We start from the raw sequence: 22,306 nt of genomic DNA on the forward strand, positions 1-22,306 counted from the left end.
CCATGTCTCTTTTTTTTTTTTTTTTGCGGTACGCGGGCCTCTCACTGTTGTGGCCTCTCCGGTTGCGGAGCACAGGCTCTGGACGTGCGGGCTCAGTGGTCATGGCTCATGGGCCCAGCCGCTCCGCGGCATGTGGGATCTTCCCGGACCGGGGCATGAACCCGTGTCCCCTGCAACAGCAGGCGGACTCTCAACCACTGTGCCACCAGGGAAGCTCCCAGGGCCATGTCTCTTTAAATCCCAGTGCCTCGCACACTGCCAGCTGATCTATCATCTTTTCGGAAGTGCTAATGGTGATGGAAGAATGCAGTGCCTAAGAGGACATGTGGGTGTCTGAAAATGCCCCTTACTGTTAGAAAGGAGATGAAAGAATGTTTTAGAGTAATTTTAAATACAAGCAGTAATAGTTCAGTGGTTTCGAAAGCCAATTATTTTTTTTCCTCCTGTCTTCTTAGAATCAAACCCCTAGCTACGTTGATCTCAGTTCTAAAAATCAGATGATATATACCTGTGTTGGTGAAACAAACACAACGGAGAGATACTCAACTAAGACAATCTTCATAGTAAAGGGATTTGAATGGCTGAACAGAATGTTCAGCTTGGTTGCCAGATGGTTAAATAGCCTTGAATTGTCTTGATTGGTCTTACTGATTTGAAAAGTTCAGGGTTAATCCAGGATCTGAAAAGTAGAAAGGCAGCACTTTGAAGAATAATTACTTCCTTCTGTGACTGCTGCTGATCTGAATCAGTATTTGTCAGGGATGTCATCTAGAGATTTCAAACCCTGGATCATTGGTTGAGGTGGATGGCCTTTCTTAAAGGCCCTTCTTACTTGGAAAGTATATGGAGGTTATGATAGAGTACCACCTGAACAGTGCTCTCAGAATTTCTCTGTTGTGGTTGTTCTTTCATTCCTCTGATCTTTGACTAGACTACAACTTCCATAAGGTGCATGCTTATCTTGTTTATGATTTTATTCCTAGTTCCCAGCACTGAACAGGTGCATAGTAGATGCTCAAATATTTGTTCAATTGAATTGAACATGCTTTTCTATATTATATTGCCCTGCCCTACTTAGAGATTAAGAAACTTAAGCTGGGTAAATAATTGATCCTTCATCTTTATTGTGATGGCCAATTTACTTTCTCTAAAAGAGAAGAAAATAGTCAAAGTCAAAGAAGTGTGGCCAAGTTTTTGAGTTGGTGGTGAGACTTTTGAATTGTATGCAATTCAGTTGTCCAATTTCTGTGGTCATGGAGTAATTTCAAGATGTTTATAAAACATTGTATTACCATGTAACATTAGCCATAAGAGAGTCGAATCTTTACATCTTGCTGTTTTTGTTAATTTCTGCCTGATCGAGACAATTAAAACTTAATTTTCTTGCAATAATGGCTCCTGCATTTCAATCAGAAGTTCAGCATTAGAGTTTATAAGTAAATCATCCATTTCTCTTATTCTTAAGGGGTTGAGATTCTGGAGTGAAACTTTTATAATTATGCAGTCCTCATAGAGTACTGTAGTAAGTTTTATTTAATATAACTGATCATAAATGAAGTTTAATAAACTCTAATTGCTTGACTAATTCACAAGTGTATTGCTTTTCTAGAGTTGATTTTAATGAAAATATATGGTCACTATACTTATTGGTGTAATATACCCTCATCCTAATGACCATTATCATTAGATTTGCAATAAAAACTTACTAAAATGACTTTAATCAGTGCATTTAATTCAGGGGTGTGACTCTAATAAACATTTTTTTGGTCATTTTTTGTTGTTGTTTTAACTCCACAGTAGCTCTGTAGTTTGTACACAGGAGTAAAATCCATAATGTCTGGTTGCAAGTGGTGTGTGAGAGAGAGAGGTGCATGCACCTATATAAATTACATTCAGATAAAATTTGAGAGCTTGTCCCTGTCAGACATTATTATAAATGAGACTGTATCTTAATACAACCGTTTAAAAATGTTTTACAGGTCAATTCACATAAAAATGACTGCGATTGAATCTTGTCAAAGAGTTAGCTCTTTATAGCTCTCTGAACTTTTTTCATGTTGGTGGTATTTTTGTTATTGTTCTCCTTTTGTAACTTTCTCTTTTTTTGACTAATGTATAAAAACAGTTGTGCAGCAGAAATAATTTATTTTCTATTGCAGATAATTTAAGTGTAATTTATACAATAATTTCAATGTATTTTTAATGTGCAGTGGCCAAAAATGGCCCCCTCCTAAACTCAAACTCTTCAAATGTCCTTAAAGATTTTTCTTTTCAATAGACTACATTTGTCTCTCTTTTCTGAATAGTTGTAGAGTTCTAAGTAATGGTCTCAAGAAGATATTTATGACAGCAGAGTTTTACATGAGGGAAATCTATGAGAAAAATATCCGTATCAGTCAAATGTGCATAGTTATATAGGATATCCAGTCTGTAGTTGAATGAAACTTGTAAACCAAGAAATCATAAGCAGAGTGTTTTTCTTTATGGTTCTCTATTACAAGTAATTGGGATAATTTTTTACATGAATATAATTTCCTGTTTGTCTTAAGGTGCTCTATCATTCTTAAAGATGCCTTTTAGGAAAAAATAGTCTTTAAGAAGACACTAAACAAAGCATAGTTCTCCTCCATTTTTGACCACGGGTCCATATTTGGTTTATTAATAACCAAACTTTAAACTCAAGGGAAGCTCTAGAAATAGAAAGGTACCTAGCCGGATTGACATTTCAGTAGAGGGAAGAGTGGGTGCACAAACAGGACATGGTGAGGCATGTGGTGGGAAAAAGATTTCCATTTTTCCATAGCACACAAATCATTGAGGGAAGACTTAGAAGGTAGCCTAGGGCTGAATAATACAGGGCTTTGAATGCCATATTAAGGGTATTAGTCTTTATTCTGTAGGTCATCAGGAGCCATTGAATACAGATGGGCAAGTAATAGTCATTTATAATTTTTTATTGAGTTCTGTGTGCCAAACATTGATCTAGGCATTAGGGGTACATCCCTGAAACAAACAGATGAAAACCTTGGTTCTCATGGAGCTCACATTTTTAATGGGAGAAACAGACAAAAATAAATTATAGACTGTGTGAGAATGTGGTAAGTTTTATTGAAAAAAGGAAAGCAGAGCATGCTAAAGCAGGTCAGGAGAGTGTGGAGGAGGTGGGTGTTTCCATTTAAATAGGATGGACAGAGTAGGTCTCCCTGAGCAAGAACTTGAAAGGGGGAGGAGTGATGGAGGAACGCATATGGATAACGGAAAAGAGCATTCCAGGCAGAGGGAAGAGACAGTATATGTGGCTTATTGCCATATGGGGAACAGTGAGGTGGTTGCTGTGACTAGAGCTGAGTGAATGAAAGGAAGTGTAGTAGGAGATGAGGTCAGAGGGATATGAAGAGTATGCAGCTCCATAGGGCCTTGCAGGCTATGGTAACGATTTTGACTTTCACTTGGAGTGAAAATAGGGCTCCATTGAAAAGTTTTGAGCAGAGGAGTGACATGATCTGACTTGGGTTGTTTTTTTTTTTTTTTTTCTGACTAAAGTCCATGGTTTATTCAGATTTCTTTAGCTTTTACTTTTCTTTTTTTTTTTGACAGGAAAGTAGGATTTATTGGTGCACGTGAGTAAGGAGGGGACAGCCTCAAGGCTGTCATGAGTGCAGGGCCCGCCATGTGTCCAGGGGGCCACGATTAGGGATGTATTTGACCCCACAGCCATCCAGGAGGAGCTGCTTATCTGCCACCATGTTTTCAAATTCATCTGCATTAAACTTAGTAAATCCCCAATTCTTGGAGCTGTGGATCTTCTGGCAGCCAGGGAGCTTGAACTTGGCCCTGCACAGGGCCTCAAACACGTGCTCCTTGCTCTGCAGCTTGGTGTGGATGGACATTATGATGTGGCCAATGTGGATCCTGGCCACTGTGCCCTGGGGCTTTCCAAAGGCACCGCGTATACCTGTCTGGAGCCTAGATTGGGGGCAGCATGCCAGTCACGAATGTCCACTGGAAAGGGCTGTCTCCAGGGTCCCTTAGGGCAATGCATACAGGCAACAGGCTGAATACACTACTGAGGAGGCTGCTGTTTGCAGCCATTGCACACCTGGCCCCCACGGGGAAAAGAGCATGGTTGGTTTAATTGGCTGCAAACTGACTTGGGTTTTAGTACTGTCACTTCCTCAATGTGTTCAGAATGAACTATAGCAGGGTAAAGGTGGAAAAAGGGAGATAGGAGGTTCTTACAGAAATCTAGGGAAGAGGTGATGTGATGGTGACTTGAACCAGATCTTTGCTTGAAGAAGATGACTTTGGCAATGAGGAGAGAATGGTGGCAGAGGTAATTATTAGGAGGCTACTGCCAGTGATTAGACTCTAAACTGGGATGGTTTGTGCGGGAATGAAGAAGAAACTGCAGAAAGATCACCATGGAACTTGACAACTGTTTCGGCTGTAAGGAATGAAGAGAGGGAGGAGACCAAGGTGACATGGAAGTCTTAAAATTGGATGGTACCATTACCATAAACATGACCCTTTTTTTGAAAGTCTGTCCTAACCCTCTGTGACAACCCTTGGTGCTCATGTAGTATTTGCACTGGGTTATTAATTATATACCCACTTTTTCCTACTCTATTTTCCCTCCTATTACCCACCTAGAGAGCTGAGAGAACAGCTCTGATTCTTACAATTGTGGCAGTAGTAAGATATAATTAGGAATGAAGAATTATGAAAGACCAAAGAATCTAAATTTGTATATAGTTTGTATATGAAGAATAACCAGCCGCTGGAAGAACATTAGTGTATATTGGTCAAAATGAATTTCGTAGGTGACACGTAAGACGTGTTAGGGAAGGACTTTGGTTGCCAGGGGAATGCTCTTCGGGATGATGCTTGACCCCCTGGTAATGATGGCAAAAGGCAGTTACCCAAAGGAAAATGAAACTGATGGGGCTTGGGGCATATCTGTGAATTTGAGGTTACCATGAACTGTTTCAATTCAGTAGTTCAACCCTAATATCCTACAGCTTAATTATACCACCTGAAGAGGCCATATGTTGACTAAGAGTTAGTATCTAGTGACAACCAGATCTGTGGTCCGTGGGCGAGTCACTTAGCCTCTTCAAGCTTCAGTTTCACCATTTGTAAATTGAGAGGTTTTGACCAGATTATCTCAAATTTCTTCCAATTTAATAGTGTCTAACTCCATACTGTGGGATCTAATATGGACAAAAATATGTTAATTTCAAAGAAAAATAAAAAAAGTGGAGGTGGGAGAAGAGAAAACTCAAGTCTCTTCCCATAAGACAAGGTGGAACTATTGCTAGCAATGCTTTGTTGTTGTTGTTGTTTCTGTCCCCCATTATTAAACTATCAACATATATTCAATTGAGATACAGACTTAAGGCATTCGAGACATATGTGTACCTTAACTTAGAGAATTTGACTAAAATCTTACTTTCCCCGAATTTACATATTCACTTTGAAGATTTATATGTTTCCAATCTTGAGTTTATAACCTCAAAGGATGGGAAGAAAAGAAAAGCAGGGGTTGCTTGAAGAACTGTATAATCTGTCTAATAAATAACACAGGTGGACAGGTACATATCTGGATGGTAGCAGGGTAGTTGAGGCACTTTTGAGACTTTGACATTTCTCCCTCTGATTTTACATGACAGGAAATCATGAAGCTTGTCACTGTGCATAGAACAGTTTTCTGTGCCCCACTGGGAAAATTAAAGAGAAAATACCAGGTAGAGATAGTCCTAGGGTGAACTGATCTCTCTTAAAAAGACTTCAGTTCTGATATAAGTAATCCCCCTTCTTTTCTTTTTTCTAGGCAGTAAAGATTGATTGGGGTTTGTGTCAGCAGGATGTGATGAAGACATTGTACAAAGATGTAGAAGTGTAGATCCCTGAGGGAATAGATGGATTAAAAGTAGAAAAAGAACTACACATATAATAGTATATTTGTCCCAACTGATGGAGGGGAGGATGATCTTTAACAGCATTTAGTTGGTGATGTCTGATCCTGTGACGAAATAATTCTCACTTAAAACTCTTAATGGAGGGCTTCCCTGGTGGCACAGTGGTTGAGAGTCCACCTGCCGATGCAGGGGACATGGGTTCGTGTCCGGGTCCGGGAAGATCCCACATGCCGCGGAACAGCTAGGCCGGTGAGCCATGGCCTCTGAGCCTGCGCGTCCGGAGCCTGTGCTCCGCGACGGGAGAGACCACAACAGTGAGAGGTCCGCGTACCGCAAAAAAAAAACCCAAAAACCTCTTAATGGAATTCTCCCCACCAGTGATACGACCATATTTTTCTTAGTTAAAAGGGATGTGAGCATGCATGATGTACATCATTCAGCTTCTGTTGTAGGAAATAAATCTACAGGTTGTGGCAGAAGGGTTAATTTCAGTTCCTAACAGGCGATTTAAAAAAATATGGTTCTTTCCTAATCACATCTCTTAACTAGCACTACAACATATTTCAACATATTTATAATATAATAATAACTGCTTTCATGCTGATTGTATGTTATTGTAAGATCTTGAAGTATCTTCTGAATCCTGGAAGATTACTAAATTGTTAGCTGTTACTTTGCTTACTTTAATATTGCTTTATTACTCCAGTATTGTTTGTACTCTATGTGGTAGTTTTTATTAACCACTGTATTTTATTAACTAGAGTATACCATTTCCAATGATTCTCAACATTAGAAGTAGAAAACCACATGCAAAAAAAAAAGAAAGTGTTGAGGTTTTCGAGAAATGGGCATATATTAACAGAATCAGTAAATTCAGTGTTATCTAGAATATTTATAAAGGTGTTTGTTAAATTATCTATCAGATGCAACTGAGTTCTAGACTGAGCTGTTTCATTATATGTCATTACCATTAAATGTGACATTTTTCCTGTTGTTCATGTTTTTAAAAGTTTTATATATCTCAAAAATATGATTATTCATTCTAAAACTTTGAAAAATCTTGAAAGGGCGTATGACTTTTTTATATCTGTTTTCACGTTTGAGCACTGTGGTAGTGATGTCTGTTCCAAATCTGACTTTGGGAACTTGGGAGTCATCTTCAAAAAAGAAGAGACACCCCCTTCACCAAACCTTCATTTTTAATCCTTAATAAGTTGTTTTTTTCTTCTGTAAAGAATGTGTTTATAGATTTAAAGTTTCTAATTCTCTTTGAAGAGTTATAGTTGATAAAATAAAAAATGAGAATCATTCAATTATTTTCTTGTTTGATCTATGAATTTCTCTTATCTGACAGGTATTTTTTTTTTCCATTTTGGTTTTAATAGAACATTCAAATAAAAACTTTGGCAGATGATGTGGTAAGGTGGACTTAGTAGCATGTTATTACCTTACTTATGCATGTTGCCTTTTTATTAAAGTGGGTGGACATTAAAGCATTGATATATGTAAAGATATAAAAAGTCTAGATGTTTACAAAGTACAGTAGATGGAAGAATTGTCAATAGAGTGGCTTTTCTTTTTTTTGATATAAACATAAGCAATTGTACGTGTTCTCAAAATAATTTTGATATTACCATCCTGATATATACCTTAGCCAATTAAAAAAAATCTGTATAAATCTAACTCTGGAAAACACAAATGTTTCCTTTCTCAATAGCCATGTAAATTGACTCTGAATATGTTAAACATTAATATTAACAGTAAAGGAAATTAATTTAAAATGGAAAAGAAGTTAAGTTCATTATGTTAGAAATGTGGTATTACATTTAAAATCCTCAAATATTTTTGATCTGAGTCTATCATAGTAAGACTTATGAAAAGTTATGGGCTTAAAATTTAAATGTGCCCTTTTATAGCTAAACTTTTAAAATGTGGTATTTTAAGTATTTTTTCTTTGTGAAATTACCTGTCTACAAGGAATGTAGAATATAGTTCATGATTTAAGGAAGTGAAAGTATGTGGCTTAACTTTATTTTCTTATCAAGATATAGCTGAAAGCAAAAGCCAATTTTCTAGATCGAAGTGAAGGGCATAGTGGAAGATCAAATATATATGTAAATAATGCTACTCAGTAAAAAAGCCGGCACTGCAAAAGTAAATATTAAGTGATATGAAGGGAAAGGAACAGAGATATGTTGATTTAATGGTCGATTGCATATTTAAATGCTTTTGTGTCCACCATATCTTTTAGTGAAACTTGACTCTTGGTTATGTACTCAGCTTATTTGGGATTGCTTAATGTTTTTTCTTGAGTTGTTTTGAGTTATATTACACATCTAATCTAACTTAATTTTCCTCAAAGACATTCAAATTTAAAAGAAAATATAGAAGGTGATTCGAAGAAATGAATCTATGTGAACACTGGGCTAGGAACCAGGGACTCGTGAATTTAGCGAGTCACTTTTTCTGTGAAATGAGAGATTCGGCCTAGATGATTTTTCAAGTTTCTTCCCAGCTCTAAAATATTATGATTTACATAATCTCTTTGTAAGCAACCATGTACTAAGATCATTTTTGGAATCCTAAATAAGCTGCTTAAAACTGCTCATATTTCTTTCAAAGTACACCTTTTAGAAAAAAAGTGTTCTTTGAATCAAAATAAAAAGTATGTTCTTTTAATGGGGGTCAACAGAAGTCGACATAATTGTGGTAAGAACTTCTGTGATGCTTTTTGTACTGTTGAAGTGATTTATAAGGACTTGGTAACGTGGCAGTGACGAGGCACTGTCCTGATATCTAACATATCTGCTTGTTTAACGTGAGCTGACAATATGCATGCATGTGCTTCCTAACAGAAACCAGAATAAAACTGAGTTGTATTCAGTTTTATGGTCATTACTAATTTTTGATGTCCAATGTTCTGTGGTTTAAAACAGAATGGCCTGTTTACATGCAAGTGGAGTCGTTAACTCACTTTATGTGAAATCGCAAGCTAATTATTAGAGATTGTACGTGGAATCAATGGTTCCAAGTCAATATCTATAAAACAGCAAGTTCTTCATAGTAGTGTTTGTAGGAATAAGATATTTCTGTTTATGTTATATTTCCAGGGCAAAAAGGTAATGTTTTTAATTTTGTTGTGCTTCCTTGTTGGTCCTACTTTTTAGGGAAGAAAAAGGTGTGTGTAATAATAATAATAGTAATAGTAACAACAACAATAGTAATAAATAGTAGCTAAGTACACTAAACATATAACTTATTTAAATCTCACAATAACTGTTTCTTTCTTGCTTTCTCTGTCTCCCCTTCCTCCTTCCCTTCCTTCCTTCCTTCCCTCCTTCCTTCCTCCTACATACATTAACTTGTTATCCCTATTTTAGACATGAGGAAACAGTCATAGAGAGACCAAGTAATTTGCACAGGGTAACTGACCTAGTAAATTGCAGATTCAAATCTAGGTAGTCTGGCTCCAGAGTCCATGCTCTTAACCATTATATTCTACTATTACACTGCCAAAGTATTCATAGATACTTGTCAATTATTTTGGCGCTTTGAAGAAGAGAAACATTACTATAATTTCCCCCTTAGAATTGGATATTCTTTTCTTTTCTTTTCTTTTTTTTTCTCATAGTTTGAAAGTTGCCGCCAAAGACACGTTCTCTCTCAAACCACCACACGACTTTGAGGCCGGACTTTTCTGACCTAGTTACTGTGCAGAATAGAAATGACAAGGGACTAAGTTTTACTTTTGAGGAATAATTTTCACTCCCTAGATTTCTGTGGCTGCAGAGCTACTTCAAGGTTTCAAAATAGTACAATCTCTAACTGGAGCTTGCTGCTGAAAATAACATTTTGTCAAAAGACAATAATGATATATATTATCCTAAGTGCTATTTTGATGTTTCAGTTCTTCATGTTCGTTCGTGATTCTTGATCTCTTCCTTAGGGCTTCTTGTTTTTTTCTGTTTGCAGCGTGACCGAATTACAAGTTTTAGAAAATCTACTGTCAAAAAAGAAAAACCTCTTATCCAACATCCTATTGATTCTCAAGTTGCAATGAGTGAGTTTCCAGCGGCTCAGCCATTATACGATGAACGATCTTTGAATTTGTCCGAAAAGGAAGTACTGGATCTCTTTGAAAAAATGATGGTAAGTTAGACCCCCTGATTTTGTTGTAATTTTAAAATGCATGTGCCCAGAATAGCGCTGGGTTCTGAGTAGGGCTGTTTGTATGGACTGTGTTTATATCACATAAAGGAGAGACCAGAAACTTGTTGATACAACAGAACTGTTTTCGAAAGCATCTGTCTTTTTGAGTTATGATATGTCTGTCTCTTCCACTATGAGCTCCTAAAAGCAGGGGCTGTCTTACTTACTTTTGTTCTCTAGTATTCAGTAGTCTGTGGCACACTGAATCAATTTTTTAACTACCTAACTTGTCTTTCTGTTTCTATAAAACAAAACAGGCCTAAGTCCACTTTTCTGAAAACAATATAAGGTATCTTGTTAGGCATATGAAATAGAGTTGGAAGGACAGAGTGTAAAAAAACAAAACAAAACAAAACAGTAGAGGGGACAGAAGAATTAATTCCTCCAAGTTTGTTCTATTATCAACAGTCATACATCTATATTTTCTAGCACACTTATTATATTTTATAGCTTGTGATCTAGATTATTTCTTATATTAGATAATAAATATAATATTTTGATTATTCAGCAGTTTATACCAAGAGAGGGGAGAGATGAGGCATCGGGCCATCTTGGATTTGTTTGCTTGATCAGAGAAGTGGAGATCCTGATTCATGATTCATTAGTTTCTAATTATGTCCCACTTATCATGGCAGATTTTTTTTTGTGAATCTCTATTCATTTTGAGTTAAGGTCCACAAGAGTTTCAAAGGTCTCCTTACCCATACCAAAAGAAGAGGTTAAGAATACTGGAAATCTAGACCCTTCTACTCTGCCCATTATGGAACATCTTGTTACCACCCCGCCCCCAACCCCACTAGTAGTTGAAAGTTGTTGAATGAATACAAATTCCCTTTATCTTTAAACTTTTCCTTTAATGTTCCTTCTGTCTAGCCAGAGCTGACATCCAGCTTTTCCCTTGTCACAAGTCCTGACATTCCCACTCTCTTCAGCCTTTCCTCCTAGTCCTATGGTACACCCTCTTTCCTGCTGCTCCTTCTATGCCAAATTCTTTGAACCATCTTTCAACAACCCTTTCTCTTGTAAAGTCTATTATCTGCTGACCAGCGATGATGATGATAGCATCTGGCTATCCTTTTGACCCTTCCCTTGCTATTCGTTTTGGTGATTTCAGCTATTACATTGATAACCTTGGCATCGCATTGTTGCTCTTAGTTCCTTGGTTTCCTGAACTCTGACCTTTGCATCCATGTATTTAGCTAATTATAGGCATGACTACACCTTGGACTGTGTCACTCTTCGGAATGATTCCACCTCTGAGATCTTTAGCTCTGAAACTCTTCTCGGAAGCTAAACAACCTATATTACCTTTTCCAGGCCCTTAATTTTACAGGGCATGTTTGTGTAGTGGTTAAGAGCTTGGACTTTGGGGTCATTCAGCCTTGAGGCTGAGTTCTGGCTCTCCCATTAATCACATTACCCTGTGAAGGTGATACATCCTCTCTACACTTTATTTTCCATAACTGTAACAAAGGTATAAGAGGATCTACCTCATATGGTTATTTTTAGGATTAAAGGAGATGATATTCCTAGAATAGTGCCTGGCATAAAACTTTCTGTAAAAATAATTTTATAAATGTTTGTTGCATTTCCTTCCTTTAGCAAATAAAGCTCTGTTCTTTCTTCAGTTGCCCCTCAATTTGCAACTCGGTTGTCTTATCTTAATCACCCCAAACCAACAACAACAGAAACAAACATTCTTTGACATTTAATCAAACTTTTAAATCTTATTTTGAACTCTTCTTCTCTTTACTCAAACTTCACTCAAATGATACTTACTCCTTGAATCAGCTGACCAATCGGTTACTAATTTTTGCAGTAGTGAAATAGTTCTTTTAGTTTATCAGTGGCATTGCCACCCTCCAGTTCACTTTAGCTCAACACTTACGGGCCTTCTTCCACGCCATTCATTTTCTCAGTCACTTCTAATTGCTTTCCAAATCCCATTGGTTCTGCTTTTGCAGTGACTTTTACGTCTGTTTCCTCAGTTGTCCTCCAGATGCTCTTGCCCTGCTTTAGGCAGTATCCCTCTCTGGCTTTTTCTCGTGGGCTATGAAAGTAGCCTCCTATCTGGTCTTCCTCCTGTCCTCCAGGTTTTGCCTGTTCTAATCCAGTGGTGCTCTATTCATGATTCTGAAACAGATTCCTTTTCCAAAGCCCCAAGTAGGCCCTTCTGTTTTCACACAGTCATCTTATATGTCCCTACTCCATTCCCTCCACTGTGCTTCTAGATGACTATTTTACACCTTTACTTTGCTGCTCAATCGTCAGAACTCTTACCCATCTTTATGCTCTGCTGATGAGCTTACTGCGTAATTTACTGAGTAAACTGAAGTGATCAGAAGAGAACTTCCACAGACTCTCACCACCACATCTACCTAAGTTTGAGTATCTGCAGTCTTGCTACCTATCACCACCATAGATGAAGTTTTCATCTTCCAGTCCTTCCATTTGTGTACAAGGTTCCATTCCTTTAGACCTACTTACTCAAGGACTTTGCTCCAATCATTTTCTTCTCTCTCTTCTACCCTTCACAGCCGCATACAAATGTGCTATCTCACTTTACAACTTTTTCATGACCTTATCTCCCTTGCCTACTACCGCTGTATTTTTACTCTCCTTTGAAGGAAGACACCTCCTAATAATTTTGTTTATATTCACTGCTTCTGATTTCTCTCGTCTTACTTTCTGTCTTAAACTCACTCTAGCCAGGCTTCCATCCCACCATTCCATCAAAATGGCTCTTATCAGTGTCACCAGAGATCTTTATGCTGCTGAGTCCCATGTTCAGTTTTCAGTTCTCATCTTAACTGACCTATCAGCAGCAGGTGACGCATTTGGTCATAAATCGCCCCCTGCTCCCCCTTTATTTGGTTTTCCTCCTATCTCTTTGGCTGCTGCTTTTTATTCTTCTTTGCTGATTCCTTTTCATGTCCTCAACCTTTAAATGTTGGAGAGGGCCAGGCATCAGTCCTTGGACATGTTCTCTTCTCTAGCTACACTATCTTCTTTTGTGATTGCAACCAGTACTATGGCTTTACATTCCACTGGTATGCTCACAATTCTCAAATTTATCTACAGCTTAGTCCTCGTGTCTGAACTCTAGACTCTCATAATCAAACTTCATAATTGACATCTCTCTCTGATTGGTCAGTAGACTTCTCAAAAGTAACATATCCAAAACCAAACTGTTGATATTCCCCTCCAAACCTGCTTCTCCCAGTGTCTCCCCCTTCTCAGTTGATGGTATATCCATGTGTCCAGTTACTCAGGCCTAAAACTTTGGAATTTTCTTTGTCTACTCTCTCTTTCTCACATTCCACATTCAATTGACTAGGAAACCCATGCACTCTTCCTTCAAAGTACGGTACTTACAAGAGCTGACCATTTCTTACCGCCTTCACTCGTCCCATACTGGTTGAAGCCTCACCTAGGCTGCTACAATAGTGGTAGAACTATTAGGACTAACACAGTTCCTCATTGGTCTCCCTGCTTCCACCATGACCCTCTGCAATATATTCTCAGCACAGAAACATTACCCTTTTAAAACCTGAACAATGTCATGTCACTTGGGTTCTCAAATCTCTACTATGGCATCTTATTTCCCTCAGGGTACAAAAGCCAGTATCCTTATAAGAGCCTGTAAGGCCCTGTATGATCTGATCCCCACTTTACCTCTTTGATATCTTCCTCTACTACCCTCTTCATTTGCTTCAGTGACGCACACATGCCTTTTACATGATGATAGGTGTAAGCAAAAATGATTCCTGGCACTTATAAGTTTTTTTCAATTTGTGTGCAGCATTTACTATGTTTTCAAACCTTTTACAATATTTCCGTTTTGTGGTTTGAATTTTAATTCTAATGTTTCATCAACAAATTACCACTTTCCTCTTTAAATGTGTTATGTTTTTAAAACGATTTGCTTGTGGATTCATAAATGTGACTTAAAGAAAGGTACAACTTGGTGCCACATTTTCCCTAATGAGAATTTTTCCTTCCATGGGAATGTTGGAAAAGGAAATCAGACAATTATGATTTGCTTAAAAGTAACAACAAAAGATCAATAAAAAACTTTTTAAGGGTTGTATCTCTGCTTTGAGAGAAGTCTACTTGTACATTGAACATTTTGCATTTTCTTTATTATCTTTAGTTTGTCTGTAATCAGGTTAAGTGAACAAGTTATTTTACGAATTTTCACAGCTTTCATTTACTGTGCACCCTTGGGCCCAGCATGTAACTGAACAGTTTACATGTATTATTTCAGCTGATCTTTGTGACAGTGCTGCCAAGTAGGCAACATAGTTATACTCCATTTTTCAGATAAGGAAATTAAAGCTTAGAGAGAGGCTAAAGAAATTGGTTCTGTAACTTGCCTTAGCTAATAAGGGGCTGAGCTTGAACTTAAATTTAGGTACATAAAAATCTAAAAAAATTGGCATTTTGGTAATCTCTATCTTTAATAATATTTCATTTAAGCTAAATGTAAAATTAATACACTTTCTCTGCACGCATACTGAGTGGAAGTAGAAGGCAACTCTGAGGTACATTGTCTCGCAGGTAAAGCAAGATGGATGGATTGTTTCCTATTGATGAAAGAAGGTTGTCTTTTTCCAAGTTATTGCTTTTTACAGAGCATCGATTGAAAAGAAAGAGGCCCACAATTTAGTTTTGGAAAACTGTTCAAATGCCATCTTCAAAGTGGATTGGGAGAAGACATTTAAGTCGTCAGAAGTAGATTTCCAGATATGAAATTTCCCTTTTTTATTTCATTCTTTGTAGGCGTCCTTCCATGTACAAATAATGTAATAGATGTACTTGTCCTACTTGATGGCTATTATGACAATCTTGTCTCTCTTGATTCTCATCCTTCATTGTGCTATTCCTGTTTTCAGAGTTTTTACACTTTAGAGTACTACAAATGTTTAGACTATTGGGCCTAAACACCTTGTATGTGTTTTAGGATAGCATACCTTGAGGAGTGAAACATTTAAAATAATTACATAAAATAGCGCAACATTATAGACAGTAACAGAGTATGAGAGGCTTGACAAGAAATATATTACGTTAAAATTGCTAATATAATTTATTATTTGGAATTTCTGGGGGATGATATATTTTGGTGAAACTTTTGGTGAAAGGCTTAAGTAATGAAAGGCAATATTCAAATAAATCCTCTATTACTCTGATAATTGAAACTCTTGTTATGTCCGAGGATCATATTTGTCAACAGAAGTTCTCCCTGTACAGGTTTGTAGATGTAGATAATAGGGCAATGTTGGGCTCAATCTGAAATTACTACAGATTTTTTAAAAAGTATTAATTCTTTTATGTGATTACTATAACTTGATTACTATAACTACTAATAGCTCATTTTAAACATCACTTGACACTTTATAGCCAAGTAAAATCCTGGAACGAGTCCAGTTAACTGAAAGATCTGAATGGTTAGGTTTTACTTTACTAGTGAGTTAGTAGATTACTAACGTTCCATTGACACTGACATCTGTTCTACGCATTGATATGCCACTTTTCATATTGTGGCTGCTCAAGGAAACAAGTATAGACAGATCTTCTGAGTAAGGGTATCCATGGCTATTGCTGACAGATGTAAAGCTCTAAATTTGAAACTTTTAGATGATTGCTTTTTTCATGGAGCGCACACTATTTATTATCAGCGTGTCTTCAGTAGTTTGTAAAACTGGATTTTGTACTTGGAGTGTGGTCATTACCTATTAATTGAAAATTAGAAAGTGGTTCTTTTATTAAAACTTTCAGGAGTGGAAAAAAATACCCTCACTCGTTTTTATATGATTTTTATAATTACCTGCATGGGGTAAACTATACTTGCTCTTTAAGATTCCTGTTCCCCTTTTCTGCCCAGTCATGTTTTCAAATCTTTCACAAGTGGGTAAAGGTAGTAGGACCAAGACAACAATACTGCTTCCACATTTTTGGGAGGGTAACTTTAAAAGATGACTGAACTATCGTAATATTACATACCACCTTTAACCCCAAATTGAAATTTAAATGAGGTTCATATTTATCATCTTTTTCATGTTAATCAGAGACATTTTGTATGGTCTCTAATTAGGACTGGTGAAATATCTTCTCCCTTACACTTTAAATATAAGGAAATTAATAATGCTGTAATTGAATAACTATTCAACATGTTAAGGTATCATAGCCTTTGAGCTTACTGAGAATAACTGAACTGGTCCTTGTACATTGAGAATACTGCTTAAGGACTATTAAATGTTTAATAGCGATAGCTCATTTTTGAATAATGCAATTAGAGCAAGGAGAGAAATGTGTCTGGACACTGTCCATTTCCTTTTGAATATTATTTCCCTTTTGTATGCAACTGTTCTAAAACTGTTTTTTTTTTTTTTTTTTGCTTAGGGGATAGGGGATTTCCATTTTAAGCTTAAAAAAATAAACATACAGAGATGTCTTGGAAGTTCAAGTTGGAATTTAATTTCTTTTACCTAGTACAGGATCTATTGAGTGGAAGTCCAGCTGGTGTTGGTCACATTAGAGTCCTATAGATATGTCAATAAGGACTGTGTTTTAATATAGGTAATTAAATAGTTTAATTGTATACAAAAGATGAGGCTAGTGATGATTAATGATTTATGATTTATGATTAATTTCTAGGCACACTTCATTTCAACTTCCGTTATTAAAGGCAATGTTTAATATATGATTCCACATGCAAATGTGATGTTTTATACTTTGTTTCTGTTCAGCAATTTACATTAATATATTTTGCATTTTGGGCATAATTTAATGATTGTACAGTCATATGCAATAAATATTAAATTATCTGTCCCATATTCCATCTGGTAGAACTCATAAATAATCCCAAAGCTTTTCATTTTGTTCTCTCACTTTTGCCTTTCATCAGTTTTGAGAGCCTGTTTGACTTTGGACCCCAGGTGCTGTCCTTGTTTTCCCCTGACTGCTGTCATGGGTTTCTTTCTCACCCAAAATCAGTCTTTTTAGGAGTTGGTTAGCTTGGATGAGAACCTTTTAGTGCTCTCAGCGTAAGTAATTTTAATTAAAGGTTAAGTTACTGTAAAATAACTTACTGGTAACATAGGTCTTAAAATCTATAATAAGACATGGAAATAATTTTCAGGAATGGCTAGATCCTTAGAAATTATCTAGATAGCCTACTTTCCATTTTTTACATTTATATTTCCAATATCCTTACTCTGTATCATTGGACTGAGAGAACACCAGCATCATTTCTAGTCACTTTATTTTCTTACACACACTCCCAAGTAAAGCATATAAAGGAGGAGCAAAACTTACCCTGTAAACAGGTCTCAAAGTTAGCTAAATCTGGGTCACTTTTAAATTTCCTTCCCAAATATAATTCTCACCAAAAGTTCACAAATGAGGGAGTAGTAGGATAGAAGTCCCAGGAAGAGGAATTAAGGGAACTAGGTTTGGAAATTTACTCTGATTGTAGCTGATAAACTTCACAATTCACTGATTCTGTTCTTGATTTGTACATAGAAATGTTTCCTAATGTATTTTTTTCTGTTTGAAAAGTTCCACTAGTGTTTTTTGCCATGAAGGCATTTTCACGACCGTGTATTGATATGTGCAGTGTGCCAGGTCGTGTGCTACATGCTGCAGGTACACAGATAAATCCAGTTCCTCCCTTTCCCCCAGAGAGCTTAGAATTTAGTCAGGGAGGCAAGCAAGTAAACACAGGATTTCCATGGTAGTAGGACAGCTGTGAATAGGCTACTGTGACTGCTTAAGCCAGCACAGGGGCTCAGGGAGGAAACAGAGAAGATCTGAATATACTACGAAACCCAGTGTCACTTCTGAATTTTCAGTCTTTATTTTTTTGACATTAAAGTGTTCTCAAAGTTTGAATGACTTAGTTCATCAAGGTCCAGTGCCTTCTATATGCCAAGTACTGTTCTAAGTTCTGAGGAGAGAGAGAGAGAGAGAGAGAGAGAGAGAAAGAGAGAGAGGGAGAGAGGGAGAGAGGGAGAGAGAGAGGAGAGAGCAGAGAGCAGAGAGCAACTCAAGGAAAATCCCTGCTGTCAAGGATAGAGGTGATATAGCAGAATGTAAGGTGTAATTGTGGGGGGAAAAAAAAAAAGGAAAAGCAAAGACATATTTCTGTGTCATGGAGAAGTTTATTTGACAACTCTCTACTGAATGCCAGATACTTTGTTAGGTGCAGGGGAGCATAAAGATGACAAAGACACTATCCCTGCCTCTAGCTTTTTATTTTGTATGACTCCCAAGGTAAGAATAGCTTTTATATTTTTAAATGGTTGCAGAAAGTCAAAAGAAGACTGTTTCAGGGCACATGAAAATCTGAAACTCAGTGTTCATAAATGCAATTTTGTTGAATGCAGCCACAGCCATTTGTTTACATATTGTTGATGGCTCCTTTTACACTGTAACTGCAGAGTTGAGTAGTTGTGACAAAGACCCTGTGTCCCACAAAGCCTAAAATATTTAGTGTCTAGCCCTTTACAGTAAAAGTGTCAACCTCTGGACTAGTGTAGTAGTCTCTAAACTTTCTGATTTCCTATCCCGTTAGAAAATATATATATATATTTGAGCAAGTAACACCAATATGTTTTATTTATAAAATATATACATATATGTATGTACTAATACTATGTATAAAATACAGACATAGAAAAGAATGAGAAAAACATGCAATGAACAAGATTTTAAAATGAGTTTATTTTATTTATTAATGGTGCAAAAGCCTTTGCTGTCACGATTAATAACTTTTTAGTGAGAGCAATGTCAATGTGTCATTATTTTTTATGTCTTGTTTTAAAAAAGAGACTAATTAGAAGGTTTAGTTCCGAGTCCATTTTATTTTGATATTTGGTTTAATGTCTGTTATAGTTGAAACATAAATCTGACAACGATGCATAGGTCCAAGTGGAACGAGAACATCATTAGCAACACTTATTAAATCATAGTATTAGCTTTGCTCAGTCCAATCCATGAATCAAGCAAAAGTTTCCTGCTGAACCATGGCTAGTAAATTTCCGTCTCCCTTGATGACGGTCAGTTGTTCTTGGAACTAATCTGAAGTGTTGGCGTTTTTATATTTGTGAATAAATTGGTTCAAAATGGGCTTTAAAAAACGGGCTTCACTAGATGTCATCAGGGACATGGGCTCTTTGCATTTTTCCTTCCACATACTTAATGTGTAGACCCCCGCCCCCATGTTTGTCTACTCATGTCCGCTGCAGACATTGTACCGAATACCCGGAAGAAGAAAGAAGAGGTGAGTCATGCAAGGGTGAAGGAGACCCACCTGGCAGTTGGGTCTGCCAGTGTGGCTTTTTCAATGAAGTTCATTTGAAAAGCAGTTACTTTCTCACCAGTTGTTAACTCTTAAGGGATTACTTGTCCTTTTGTGAATGAAAAATGCCCAAGTCATGTGAAATTTCAGAAGTTTTAAAATACTTTGTCATGAGATAGCTGGAGATCTCTCTGTAAGATACATGTTTTCATGCTCACTTCCTGTCTCATTTTAAAATATTGTAAATATTCTACAGTATTTGAAATATCTTGCTTTTATGAAAAACAACAAAAAGCACCTACATTCTTGACTCTGCATACCACTGTGTGTATTTTGATTTCAACTTATTTCTTGCAATGGTTTGAATTTTATATGTGGGCTAACCTTCCTTACTCAGGAATGCTTCCCACTTACAGTTTTTTCATAAAACATCCTTTTATTAAATAAATCATTTATTTTGGCAATATGTTTTCTCTGTTACATTGTTCCATTAGCAACTCAAAGAAAAGTAGTTTTTATATTTCATTATTGGAACAATCTAGCAAATAATATAAGCTGAGTTGTTTCAAAGAAAAAACAGCTGTATTTTCATTCAGCTGTATGATAAACCTCCCGCACTGAGTAATTTTTCTAATACTTGTTTTAGCAAATTTTCAGCAATGATTTCTATGTGTCTTCTGACAGTATTTGCTGACAAAGGAATGTGTTTTAGTTTATTGCCGTGTTGTTTTGCATGTATCATTTCAGCTGCTTCTACCAAGTGTTCCCCCAGTGTCATGGGACCTTTTGTCTTTTGCTATTAAAGAAAGAAAACATTCAAAAGAGTCTTCTAAACATGTGTCATTAAGTTTACAAAATTTCACTAAGTACTGATTGCGTAGCACATGATTCTAATTATTGCTGAGAAAATCGAAAAAGCTTTCCTCATGGTCTAGATGTTTGGATTTTAAATGGTCTGCACGTTTGAGGTAGCTTTATACTATGATTAGCTAATATTTTTAAGGTGCAATATGCACATAAAATGAGAGTCATCAGTGATAATTGATATACATGCACATTTCAGATAGTCACTTTACTAACTTTTAATCTTGTGGGACCAGCTTCTTATCAGCCTTATATTTTTATTACTTTTATCATATGATATGACTGATGAAAGGCTCAGACTTCTGAGTAGGAGATTTAACAGTCTAGTATTTTCTTGTTCCCCTGTACTTGCATTATTGGTATTATCTTATTATCTTCAATCTGTTGTATTTGCAAGACTCTTTTAAAGCTACTTTTCTATTTTTTTGTTGTTGTTTTGAGGGTTGACTTAGTTAAAACTAGGTAAAATAGCCTGTAAGTCCACTTAACCAGGTACTTGTAAACTGCAGTACGTTGCAGTACACTGACAGTGAAAAAATATGCATTGTGAATACCCCACTCTTCCCTTGAGATACCTCATGTACCATTTGGACCTACAGATCCAGTGAGGGCTTCAGTATTATTCTCATGTTAAATATTGAAGCTTATTTTCTTGTATTTTGAATAAGCATCAATATTTCACAAACCACAGTGGATCCTTTATGTAATCTTTGGACTCTGGACGCTGGTTCCATGTTGAGCTCAGGATTAAGGATTATGGGAGAGTGAAAATAATATTTGGGTTTCCTAATAGCTAAATAGATGTTGTGAATTTACCTTCTTGATGGTGAAGAGGTATATGTAGGTGTTCATAGTTGTAGTTTCCTCCAATAGGCCCTGAAAGTAGAAATAGCTGAAGACTTTTTGTGCAGTACTCGGTAACATTCACTTAATTTCATGCTTGCTTGCCCCGGCTTTTGGCTCCATACCATTTGTAGAGATAATGTATTTGGACAATTTTTTTTCCCGTTTAACTTTGTTTTCCATATAAACTTCTATATGTTATGCCGTGCAGTCTATATAGGGAAACTTAACTGGATCATTTGAAGACATGAGGTAGTTAATTAATACCAGGTACAATTGGCCATTTATTTACTTATGTAGACAATTCCTGATGCTTTTATTGGAATTTTAAAAAGAAATGCTGTCTTTTCTAGTTCTAGTAGAGGAATTATCTATAGAGCATATCTTTATATGAACGTTTCTTTAGAAAAGAATAAAGAAATAAATGTAAAAATCCATTAATTTATAATCTTAAAATAATCAAAGATAACTATAATTGCTGTTCATGCTAGGGTATATTTTTAGGTACTAGGGTATCAGTTTATTCTCTTCAGGGGTACAGGTCCCCTCGAGATAGAAGTTAAAGAATACTTGAATAATTACTATTGAGAAGAAGAAGGAAGAGGGCAAGCATTTGATGGTGAAGTCAAGTTCAGATTTAAAAACAGCGAGTGGAAAATCCAGCCTTAAACTGGGATCAATGCATGTTGCAGAAACAGAAACAGTTACTTTATAGAAAATATACAGACATTTTTAGCAACTGTATAGAAAGAAGGAGCAAGTATTACTTCTTATAGAGGAGGAAAAGATGTAAAAACATAAAGGGTTGACATTTACCTTTCATAAAACAAGTAAGGAAAACAGTGGAAGGGTTAGGAAAATAGAATATGATGTTAGGACACGAGAAAGTTTAAAAAATTGTACTGTCACCTGTTTAAAGATTTACTGGGGGGTGAGAGGGAGAAAGAGAGAGACAATGAGAATGAATGAATGAAAGAGAGTACAAATGAATGAATAGGCAGCTGGTTCAACTTTTAACCTTCTCATTTGACTCTATTCTTATACGGCTCCTCAGTTATAACTTTAAGAATACAATGTGGGGCTTTCCCTGGTGGCGCAGTGGTTGAGAGTCCGCCTGCCAATGCAGGGGACACGGGTTCGTGCCCCGGTCCGGGAAGATCCCACATGCTGC

General features: G+C 36.6%; 1 protein-coding gene and 1 non-coding gene across 16 annotated transcripts in view; one reads left to right on the plus strand and one right to left on the minus strand.

The window, feature by feature from the left end:
* DIAPH2 (diaphanous related formin 2) overlaps positions 1-22,306 on the plus strand; it is a 919,875-nt gene that overhangs the window by 50,551 nt on the left and 847,018 nt on the right. For 13 of the 15 annotated variants that reach the window (XR_008616350.1, XR_008616349.1, XM_055081634.1 and 10 more), the window contains 2 exons: positions 7,304-7,336; positions 9,891-10,067. The exons of 1 other annotated variant lie outside the window; for it this stretch is intronic. Coding sequence is in view for 12 of the 14 variants with exons in the window: in XM_055081634.1 (XP_054937609.1) it covers positions 7,304-7,336; positions 9,891-10,067 (210 nt within the window). In the remaining 2 variants the exon portion in view is untranslated. The remainder of the gene's footprint in view (positions 1-7,303; positions 7,337-9,890; positions 10,068-22,306) is intronic. One more of the 15 variants, XM_055081636.1, reaches the window with a different exon arrangement.
* Positions 4,011-4,145, minus strand: LOC112066445 (small nucleolar RNA SNORA70). The gene has a single exon (XR_002892662.1). It is a non-coding gene; the product is annotated as a small nucleolar RNA SNORA70 (small nucleolar RNA).

This window comes from Physeter macrocephalus, chromosome 21, assembly GCF_002837175.3.
Source record: "Physeter macrocephalus isolate SW-GA chromosome 21, ASM283717v5, whole genome shotgun sequence".
NCBI lineage: Eukaryota > Metazoa > Chordata > Mammalia > Artiodactyla > Physeteridae > Physeter > Physeter macrocephalus.